The 11,964-nt window shown below is 39.1% G+C and overlaps 1 protein-coding gene across 2 annotated transcripts in view; it reads right to left on the bottom strand.

Moving 5' to 3' along the window:
• Positions 1-11,964, bottom strand: part of Ttbk2 (tau tubulin kinase 2) — a 73,471-nt gene that overhangs the window by 24,441 nt on the left and 37,066 nt on the right. For both annotated transcript variants that reach the window (XM_013010174.1, XM_013010175.1), the window contains exons 5-9: positions 9,693-9,833; positions 5,775-5,879; positions 3,588-3,653; positions 2,848-2,940; positions 189-314 (exon numbers count right to left, since the gene is read on the bottom strand). In XM_013010174.1, coding sequence (XP_012865628.1) covers positions 189-314; positions 2,848-2,940; positions 3,588-3,653; positions 5,775-5,879; positions 9,693-9,833 — 531 coding nt within the window. The remainder of the gene's footprint in view (positions 1-188; positions 315-2,847; positions 2,941-3,587; positions 3,654-5,774; positions 5,880-9,692; positions 9,834-11,964) is intronic.

Genomic DNA, 11,964 nt, shown 5'->3' with positions numbered 1-11,964 from the left:
CACACACACACACACACACACACACACACACACACACACACACACTCAGTTCTACCACATTTCTCTTAGGATGTATTTAAATAGAGACTTCCCATACTCAAAATATTTATAATAGTCTCAAGACTACAATGCATGAAAGCAGAGACTAAGAGAATTAACACAGAGAATTCACAAAGATGCTTGCTTACCTGGTAATCTGGTTTTGTAAAATAATCCAAAGAGGAGATATGGTCCAGAAAGACGCTGAATTCTGGAGGAAGATGTTTCAGCATGAGCCGATGGTCATACCTCTCCTTAATAGAGCCTACTTGTTCCTTGGAAATAAAGAGAAAAGGAACCAAAATCAATTTATCTTGGCAATTATCCATTAAAAGCCCCTCAGACAGTCTTAAGGGAATGCACTAGGCAATGAGACAGTGGGTAATTAAACATAAAGCAATAACTGAGCTCTTTCTAATAGCTTAATGTACAGTGCCTTAAAGTACCAGAAAACTAGCTAGGCGCCAGTGGCTCACGCCTGTAATCCTAGCTACTCAGGAGACTGAGATCTGAGGATTATGGTTCAAAGCCAGCCTGGACAAGGAAAGTCCCTGAGACTCCTATCTCCAATAAAAAACCATCAGAACACTGGAAGTGGTGCTGTGGCTCAAGTGGGAGAGTGCTAGCCTTGAGCTGAAGAGCTGAGGGACAGCGCCCAGGCACAAAGTTCAAGCCCCACAACCGACAAAAAAAAAAAAAAAAGTGCCAAAAAACTGTCATGCAAACCAAAAGATTACCAGAGTTCTGTATCAGTGAACTAATGGTAAAACCAAAAGAATTTATCTTAAATTGAGATTACATTTATAATACATGTTTATAGTTTCCTAATCAAAGAACATAAGGTGACAAAAATTAAAAGCTATTTGAAGCTAGCAGGGGCAAGAGAGTCCCTGATACTCTTATTGCCAATTAACCATCAAAAATGTGAAAACGGGGCTGTTGCTCAAGTGGTAGAGCTCTACCCTTGTGTAAAGAGGTCAGGGATGGTGCCTAGGCTCTGAGTTCAAACCCAGGACTGGCACCAAAAATAATTACAAAAACAAAAAACCTAAAAGTTTACTTGACTTTCAAAAGAAAAAGACCTACAAATCTAATCAGTAGGTAAGTTTATACTTATATCTACTCTGCATGTACCTAGAAAAAAATTTAACAGCTCTCTAACATCAAAAGAGTATATATATATATATATATATATATATATATATATATACATAAATATATATATATATATACATAAATATATATACATACACACATACATATATATATACATATATATACTCATTAGCTCTCTCAAAAACATGGTATATATACTTTTTAGAGAAACTGAGGTTTTAAAAATTGTGAAAATACTATACAGAGGGGTTACAATTACATAGGCGAGGTAATGAGTACATTTCTTTTCTTTTTTTTTTTGGGTCCGGTTGTGGGGCCTGAACTCTGGGCCTGGGCGCTGTCCCTCAGCTCTTCAGCTCAAGGCTAGCGCTCTATCATTTGAGCCACAGCGCCACTTCCAGCTTTTTTCTTTTTGCTTATGTGGTGCTGAGGAATCGAACCCAGGGCCTCATGCTTGCAAGGCAAGCGCTCTACCACTGAGCCACCTTCTCAGCCCCAATGAGTACATTTCTTATCAAGCATTGTTACCTCCTCCTTTGTTTCCCCTTTCCACCCCCTACCCCCCCAATCCCTCCCTGAATTTAGGGCTTTTTTGCTTGCTAGGCAGGTGCTTAAACCATGCTGTTCGCCCTTTGCTCTCATTATTTTTTTTTTGTCTTTTATTTTTTGGTACTGGGGATCGAACCCAGGACGTTGCGCTTGCTAGGCAAGCGCTTTGCCACTGAGCTACATCCCAGCCCTCATTATTTTTTTTTAACAGACTCATTTTTTCGTCCAGGTCAGCCTGAACTATGATCTTCCCATTTTTTATTTCTTTTTCTTTTCTTTCTTTTTTTTTTTTGGGGTCCAGTCATGGGGCCTGAACTCTGGGCCTGGGCGCTGTCCCTCAGCTCTTCAGCTCAAGGCTAGCGCTCTACCACTGGAGCCACAGCACCACTTCCGGCTTTTTCTGCTTATGTGGTGCTGAGGAATCAAACCCAGGGCCTCCTGCATGCGAGGCAAGCACTCTTCCACTGAGCCACTTCCCAGCCCCCATTTTTATTTCTGAGTAGCTAGAATGACAGGCTTGTATGACCATGCCCAGATTGTTTGCTTGTGAAGGGTTCTCATAAACTTTTTGCTTTGCTGGCCTCAAATCATAATTCTCTTTATCTCAGTCTCTGAAGTAGCTATGGTTATAACTATGAGTCACCACACTTAGTCTAGGTTTTAAGTTTCATATGCAAGCACATTTTACTTTTTTTTTTTTGTCCTCTGTAGTGCTTTAACTCTGGGCCTGGAAGCTGTCCTTGAGCAATTCAGCTCAAGGCTAATGCTCTACCACTTGAACCATAGTGCCACTTCCAGTTTTCTGGTGGTAAATTGGAGATAAGAGTCTCATGGACTTTCCTGCCCAGGGCTGGCTTCAAAGCCCAATCCTAAGATCTCAGCCTCCTGAGTAGCTACAATTGCAGCTACGATTACAGCCACCAGTGCCTGGCCTACAGTTTACTTTTATTTAAATTAAAATGTACATTTTTACTGATAAAAACAAAACCATACATGTTAGTGGTGTGTTAGATGGTGTTTCAATACACTATATATATCTTATGTAATGTTTATTATATATATTTTCAACATCAATTCATACTAAGTATACATTTTTTTCTTCTGTCCCTGACAAAAATTAACATAGACTGTTTCCAAAATTACCTTGTCTTTTATTTTTCTCCAAGGCAGCTGACCAACCACAAACTCCACCAACATGTAGAATAAGGACCAAAGGTCATCATGTCTTCCCATTTCCTTGGTAGATAAAAACAAAATTCAGTGACACTGTATCACAAGTTCTTCTAAAAGTATTAAATTGTTAAAGGCCTAGCCATTTTATTCATCTTTTAGGCTTAACAATTTTTATGTATTTCTAAAAAAATTTCTTCTGTATTTACATAGTTACATAGCTACACAGCAATCTGATCAATAGTGTATGTATATATATGTTATATATATATGTGTGTGTATGTGTTTATATATACACACACACACTTTTTGATAGGAAGACTACCAGCTAGATGGATGTACAGCTCAGTAATGATAGAGCTCTTGCCTAGCATGCATGACGCTGGGTTGGAAGCCCACAACTGTCAAAAGTAAACAGATAAGCAAAAACTACCTTAAAACCTAGAAATCCTAAATATGATAATCTACCAATTAATGAGTTTATTCAGTGTTTGTGACTTTAACTTCACAATCTCACAAAACTGTGAGTTTATGTAATCATTTAATCTCAAAAAATTATTTTAAATAAAGAACTAATAACGTTTAGCATGCACAAGACTCTGGATTTATTCCTAGTATGAAAAAATATTAGTAAAGAAAAAATTTCCCACTTTTGTCCTGTGTATATAAAGACACTGCACACATATACAGATAACTCCAGTTTCCATACCTACCCTGTTACGATGAGCATTGATGGATGCGTAACGAACTGTCCCTCGAAAGCCTGCCACAGCTCGGGGCTACAACAAAGCCAAGCAAAAACAAAAAATCAATTTTTTCTTTTTTTTCGTCCGGTCGTGGGGCCTGAACTCTGGGCATGAGTGCTGTCCCTCAGCTTTTCAGCTCAAGGCTAGCACTCTACCACTTGAGTCACAGTGCCACTTCCAGCTTTTTTCTTTTTGCTTATGTGGGGCTGAGGAATCGAACCCAGGGCCTCAGGCATGCAAGGCAAGCACTCTACCACTGAGCCACCTTCCCAGACCCCAAAAAAATCAATTTCAAACACCAACAGATTCCATTTAACTGGGCACATGAAAAGGAAGGGGAAGGGATAGAGTTAAGGGAAAAGAACATTAAGTTTCAGAAAGTGTGGTATCTGAATCACGACTGCTGCCAACCTCTCCCAGCTAGACTAGGGGCCTCCACCATTCCAGACTTCTGGAGCCAATAAGGAAGAGCTAACCTCTTTCCTCACTGAAGAGACTAAAATGGTTTTCTTCTGGCAGAAGCACTTTTCACCTTGTTCCCCAGCTGAATGTTGATGAGGAGACATAAGTCCTGACCTAATTCAAGCAGAACTAGGAAGCAACCTTCTAGCAACTCTGTCTCCAACAGAGTGCTGTCTCCATTAAGCTAGCTCTATTAAGGCTCCACTAGTCTCTTCCCTCTATCCCATGATCTGGGGATATCTTTCTTTGTCTCTGCTTAGTCCTATTTAGCAACAATCTTACTACTTCAGTTTTAGCACAAACCCTGAACCCTTAGAATCTGTCCACCCTTGACATCTGACCAAAACCTTTCTCTCTCACCCTCTCTGCCTTATCACTCCACCTTACTAATAATTCTTTCAAGTCTAAAACCCAAAATACCTCATTTCCAACAACAAAAACTTAAAAGCATGCACAGAAACAAGAAAGCACGACATCTGAATGCGGGGGGGGGAGGGCGGGGAGTGAGCAGAAGAAAATGCCTGTGAGAAGGATTTGATGCTGGAATCAACTGGAAAAGACTTCAAAGAAAAATGATAAATATTCACAGAAATAAAGAAAAACTTGCTTAAAGAAGTATATTAACAATGTTACATCATATTAAAAAATAACAAAAAGCCAGGCATCAGTGGCTCACACCTGTAATCCTAGCTCCTCAGAAGGCTGAGATCTAAGGGTTGAAGTTCAAGGCCAGCCTGGGAAGGAAAAGTCCATGAGCCTCGTATCAGCAAAAGAAGGGAAGGAAGCTGGAAATGGAGCTGTAGCTCAAGTGGTAGACCATTAGCCTCAAACAAAAAGAAGCTCAGTGACAGCACCTAGGCCCTGAGTTAATGGCCTGGGACCAGCACCAAAAATTAATTAATAATGTAACAAATGTAATATTAAAGAAAACCAAAACACAGAGTTTAGAAAGTTAAAAGAATTTCCTGCAAGCTGGGTGTCCATGGTTCAGACCTGTAATCCTAGCTACTCAGGAGGCTGAGATCTGAGGATTATAGTTCAAAGCCAGACTCTGATCTCCAATTAACCACCAGAAAACCAGAAGTGGCTCACAGTTGTACAGCACTAGCCTTGAGCTGAAGAGCTCAGGGATAGCACCCAGGCCCAGAGTTGAAGCCCCACAACTGAAAAAAAACAAAAAAACAAAAAACAAAAAAGAATTTCCTGTAAGTATCATAAATCTGAGTTCTGGAGTTGAAAGTTAGGCATGGCAGCACATATCTATACCACCACTTTGGGGGCTGAGGCAGAAGAATCCTGAATTTGAGACCATCCTGGGCTGGCCTCAAAAGATAGATAAATACATGAATAAATGAATAAATAAATGAAACCAAGAATTGTAGCATGTAGGAAGGGTATCAGACTGCAAGAAAGGTCTCTAAATGCCAAATGGACATGTCCTTACTATCATACCATTCTAAGCCTGCTGCTAATGGCTATAACTTTAAAGCTGTAACTCTCAAAAACAAGACTTATTAACTTCAGTGTCTAATATAATCATACAAGATATAAGCCGCTTCTTAGATCTCCAACATCAATTATTTTCAATGAGCTACGTTCCCAAGCCATAGATAACATTCATTCTAACACACAATTAGCATTTCTCTAGAGTGATACTATAAAGGGTATTTTATGTAATATGAAATATCTTACTGGTCTGACGTCACCACAGGAGTTGGTAAATTGTCGAGCCAAGCCAAAATCAAGCATAAAACATTTCCTACATGTGCTAGGAAAGCGACCCATGGCAAAGTTGGACTAGAAAATAAAGGAGGAACATGAACATATTCTTATAACTTAGTCCTTACATTCAATCTTATTTTCTCTAAATTTACTCTTCTATTTAAAAGTCTACGTAACATATATTCCAGATAGTCTAGTAAAGTCAATAATGCTTATAAAACATTAAAAAAAACCTTAGTTCTTTGTTCTACTAATGCCTAACATCAGATGAACCTTGAGCAAAAAAAAGAATTTAGGCAACTGTTAAACACAATATAACAATGACTTGCGTAAAGTGGGAACGCTACGTTATTTGAAGTTCTAGTCTATGGCAATGCTTAAATGGTAACCCAACCCTTACTTCTTAAAATGAGAGAAATAAGGAATGTATTGAAAAACACACAGTTCATCAATTTCCTATAAGGATCTGAAAGTTGACTTTCACTAAGTCTAAAGTAAAACTACCATTCAAGGAAACATTTCTAAACAGACTTAAGGAAAACATACTTTGCATTTTTCTCAAAAATAAATGTAGCAATTTATACAGGATTCTAAGTACTCACATATAGTGAGACCAAAAGAGGGTACTCAGAGGAGAGAATCACAAAGGTGCAATGCCTAAGTGCCTCTTCATGCTTACATAAAATAACATACACACTGAAACTAACTCCTAAGATATGGAAACAAAAAACTTTTTCTGATGATTCTGACTTCTTTTATATGGTATAGACACATGCATATCATCGGGAGGCTTGTGGAGGAGCACAGAACTCAAGGGAAAAAGGTTGAAAAAGTGCAGCAGTGGAGCTCACAGGACACTGATGAGAATGAACTATACAATTCTTGGGTGGAGATAGGAGGGAGGGACTGGGAGAGAGTGAGGGAATAGATGAGACTGTATAAAAGGAAATGCAAAGCTGGGCACTGGTGACTCATGTCTGTCATCCTAGCTACTCAGGAGGCTGAGTTCTGAGGATCTCGGTTCAAAGCCAGCATGGGCAGGAAAGTCTGTGAGACTCTTATCTCCAATAAAAACCACTAGAAAACTGGAAGTGGCGCATTGGCTTAAGCAGTAGAGCGCTCGCCTTGAGCTGAAGAGTGCAGGGACAGCACCTAAGCCCAGAGTTCAAGCCCTATGACTGACCAAAAAAAAAAAAAAAGGAAATGCAAAATGTAGCTGGGCAACAGTGGCTCGAGTCTGTAATCCTAGCTATTCAGGAGGCTGAGATCTGAGGATCACGGTTCAAAGCCAGCCTGGGCAGGAAAGTCTGCGAGACTCCTATCTCCAATTAACCACCAGAAAACTGGGTGGTGCTATGGTCAAGTGGTAGAGTGATCGCCTTGAGCTGAAGAGCTGAGGGACAGCGCCCAGGCCCAGAGTTCAAGCCCCACAACCGACCAAAAAAAAAAAAGGGAAATGTACTCATTACATGACTCATATAAATGTAACCCCCCTCTATACACCACCTCTATAATAACAATAAAGTAAATTTTAAAAAATCAATGTAACACATCCCTTTCCATAAAGGAAATGCAAATGAAAACAACTTTAAGATTCCGTTTCTACCCGTTAGGCTGACCAACATCAAAAATCCAAACAACAAATTCTGGCAAATTCTCGCAGGGATGTGAGAAAAAAAGGAATCCTATTGCATTGTTGGTGGGAATGTAAACTAGTACAACCACTCTGGAAGGCAGTTTGGAAGATTCCTTAAAAAAAAACCAACAACAACAAAAAACTAAACAGAACTTCCCGATATCACACCAGTCTTGGGTATCTACCCAGATCTTTATAAGTCAGGATAAAGTAAAGACACTTGCATATTTATCTTCATCGCTGCACTATTCACAATAGCTAAGCTATGGAAACAGCCCAGATGCCCTAAAACAGATGAGCGGATCAATAAAATGCTGTATATAGCTGGGTGTTAGTGGCTTACCCCTGTAATCCTAGCTACTCAGAAGGCTGACAGCTGAGGATCACTGTTCAATGCCAGATGGGGAAGAAAGTCTGTGAGACTCTTATCTCTAATTAACTACCAAAAAAAAAAAAAAAAAGCCAGAAGTAGAGTATGGTTCAAGTGTTAGAGTGCTAGCCTGAATCAAAAAAAAGAAAAAAGCTCAAGGACAGTGCCCATACCCTGAGTTTAAGACACAGAAGCAGCACGCACACACAAATGTAGTATATATACACAATGGAATTTTACTCATCTATTAGAAAATATAAGATTATGTCATTTGCAGGAAAATGAATGGACCTAGAACAAATCATGCTAAGGTAAGCCAAGTTCAAAGACACACAAATGGCATGTTTTCTCTCAGATGTGGAAGCTAGCTTTAAAATATAATGGAACAGTTATAGGACTAAGCATTCACACACGAACAGTCAGATGCCCTTAGGGGAGGAATCCAAAGATTATAACTTCTCTGAACATGTAAAATACTATTTATGAAAATAAATTCCAGGAAATGAAAACATGGGTTTTGGGTGGTGGTGGTAGTAGTATTTGTTTTGGCTTTTGGAGAGGGGAAAAAGGAGTGCAGAAGGGAGGGAGGAAGGATACACAAAGCAATCATGCTATTCAGTATGCACTATGTGAAAAAGGAAGCATGTAACTTTGGGCTGGGACAGGAGGGGGAAACTGGGGGAAAGTGGGGAAAGTGAAGGAAAGAGTGACATTGTCCAAAAAAAGGAATGTACTGATTACCTGACTTATGAAATGGTAACCCCTCTGTACAACACCTTAATAAAAACAATAAAATTATATTAAAAAAAAAAAGAAAAAGAAAAATCAGTGTAGCTGGATGCTGATAGTTCACACCTATAATCCTTGCTACTCAGGAGGCTGATATCTGAAGATCGTTTAAAGTTAGCACAGGTAGGAAAGTCCATGATACCCTTAACTCCAAAAAACAAAATAAAAAGAAACCTACAATACTCAAATCATGACACAGAATGTACAAAACAGAAGTTTCTAACAAAAACAAAAGAAAAAAAACAAAACCCACTATATTTCTATAGTAGCACTCAAGAGAAAAGTAAGGTGGTTTTTTTTAGAGCTGATTTTTTTTTTTGGTCAGTTGTGTGGCTTACACTTTGGGCCTGGGCACTGGACCAGGTGATGGGAAATAGAGCACAGCATATGAGCTAACAGCAAAGTCTCTCGCTACACACACACTTTTTCTTTCTTTTAACATAGTCTAACTAGTTGTACAAAGGGGTTTCAATTCAACATGTCAATTTATGTCCAATGTCACACTTGCCTTCATTCTCCCCTATTTATTCTAACTCCACTCATCCCCCCCTCAAGTTACCTACCTCTATTTTCACATATGTACACTGAGTATCACGACTGTATTCAACCACCACTTCCCTCTTCATTCATCTTTCCCCCTCCCAATAAATTCCATCCTCTTCAGAGAGGACATCTCTCAGCTTCCTAGTATTTATTTTGTTAAATTGCTAATTGCTCAAAGCAAAGTTCATATGTATTTTTAACCAGTTTCGGGGGGAAAAATTCAAAGAACTACTAATTTAGATGTCAAGCTGAGTAATTAGCAATGATAGCACACATAATAACAAGAGTGGAGCATAAAATATTTTTAATTTGGCTGGCAAATAACATTTGTTATGAGAAAAGCTCTTAAAAATAAGTTGTGGTTTGTAATTACCATTCTCAGAAAAACTGCAAGTTATAATTTGCTTCCAAGCTTTTACAGAAATTAAATATTTCTTTGTATTTAACCACAGTAAGTACAGAAAGCTACATTTGTAATTTATTGTTTCTTATCATACCACTAAGGGTACCAAACAAAACCCATCTGTGTTGTGATAGAAAAAGCCCCTACCGGTTTGATGTCTCGGTGCAGAAATCCCACAGAATGGATGCTTTCAATAGACTCCAGAATCTGTTTCCCCAACCGAAGAGTAGTGCTAATGGTGAATGTGCCCCGAGATTGGCTACGGCGAAGATCTGCCAGATTCCGACCCTGTGAAACCAGATGATCACTTTTAAACATGATAGTGAAGCTGCTATAAGACAGGGAAATTATTCACTTACATTAAAAATGCTGTGACTGAAATGGCAAAGGTTTTCCCCAAGTTGTAATCCTCTCACTTAACAGAAGATAACCTCTTACTAACAGGAGGGTTTCAGACAGATTTAATAATAATTCACTGGGCACTGGTGGCTCATACCTGTAATCCTAGCTACTCAGGAGCTGAGGTCTGAGGATCATAGTTTGTAGCCACCCCAGGCAGGAAAGTCTGTGAGACTCCTATCTCCATAAACTACTCAAAAAGGCTAGAAGTGGTGCCATGGCTCAAGTGGTAAAGTGCTAGCCTTGAGCACAAAAGAGACTCAGGGATAGATCCTAGGTCCTGAGTTCAAGCCCCTGGACTGGCAAAAAGAAAAAAAAAGGAAAAGAAGAACTAGCTTTTTAATATAACAAGTTTCTGATTCATCATGTTTCCCTTTATCTCAAATATGATATAACAAACATTCAATTGCTTGTAGCAACAGATAAAAGCAATGGCAAGGACCTAGCATGTCCAGATGCATACATTCATTAGGATTGTTAGTCCTCACAGCATCCCAAACATAAATTGTTTTGCTCCTTTTTTACAGATGAGGAAAGTTGAGGTTCAAGTCAATGATATATGAAGACAGGTAGGGAGGCAGATAGGTATACAGGTAAGTAGGAGATGAGGGCAGGAGAGGCAGAGGAAGGGAGAGAGGGAGGGAGAGGGAGCGGGAAAGGAAGGAAGGAAGGAAGGAAATTCATTTAAAACTACTCAGGTAGTGAGGATAAGGAAAAGGAGACCCATAGATGAAGTTACTCTGACCAAATTATAAATAAAAATGCAATTTTGTAAGTGATAATTTAGAAAAAATAGTTTATCCCCAGGAGACTATGCTGTAGTTTTAATTAATATTCCAATAGTTTTTTTCTTCAAAAATCCAAAAATTTGATAGATAATATCGGAACTTTACTTGTAAACAACGAACATCACCATAATATAACTCTAAAGGAAATCAATTATGCTTGACTTTTTTTTTTTTTGGTCAGTCCTGGGGCTTGAACTCAGACCCTGGTTGCTATTCTTGAGCTCTTTTTGCTCAAGGCTAGCACTCTATTGCTTTGTGTCACAGTGCATCACTTTCAGTTTTCTACTGGTTAACTGGAGATAAGAGTCTCATGGACTTTCCTGCCCTGGCTGGCTTTGAACAATAATCCTCAGATCTGAACCTCCTGAGTAGCTAGGATTAGATGCACTGGTTTGAGCCACGAGTGCCCAACTATGCTTGATTTTTTTTTTATATTAAGAATGATTTGCTGGGTGCCAGTGGTTCATACTTATAATCCTAACTACTCTAGAGGCTGAGATCTGGGGTTCCCAGTTTGAAGCTAGTCCAGGTAGAAAAGTCCATGAGACTCTTATCTCTAATAAACTACTCAGAAAAAGCCAGAAGTGGCCCTGTGGCTCAAGTGATAGAGCGCTAGCCTTGAGCACAAAGAAGCTCAGGGACAGTACCCAGGCCCTGAGTTCAAGCCCCAGGACTGGCAAAAAAAAAAAAGATTCAAGCCAGATGTTTCACTGAAAAAAAAAAATTCAAACCTCATACAATATAAATAGAACATATGGATAGCAAAATCTGAGAAGATGGATGCAGAGTTGACAAAAAAAATAGGGAAGGGTTACTAATGGGAGTAGGAGTTTTTGTGCCAGTCTTGTGCTTTAACTCAGGGTCTAGACATAGTTCCTAAGCTCTTTTGCTCAAGGCTAGTGCTCTATCACTTGAACTACAGCTTAATTTCAGTATTTTTTTGGTGATTCATTGGAGATGAAAATTTTACAGACTTTCCTGCCCAAGCTGGCTCCAAGCCACAATTCTCAGATCTCAGTCTTCTGAGGAGCAAGGATTACAGGTGTGAGCCATCAGTACTCAGGTGGACTTTTTTTATATAGTAATATGCAATGAATAAAAAAAGTTCACTTCTCTCAAGTAATTCCATAAATTTAATAATATCTCAATACAAATGCAAGTAGATTTTTTTTTTGGGTCCGGTCATGGGGCCTGAACTCTGGGCCTGGGCACTGTCCCTCAGCTCTTCAGCT

This window comes from Dipodomys ordii, unplaced genomic scaffold (genome assembly GCF_000151885.1).
Source record: "Dipodomys ordii isolate 6190 unplaced genomic scaffold, Dord_2.0 Scaffold11, whole genome shotgun sequence".
In the NCBI taxonomy this organism is placed as follows: Eukaryota; Metazoa; Chordata; class Mammalia; order Rodentia; family Heteromyidae; genus Dipodomys; species Dipodomys ordii.
The sequence above is the reverse complement of the archived record's forward strand: the minus strand, read 5'-3'. Positions and strand labels throughout refer to the sequence as shown.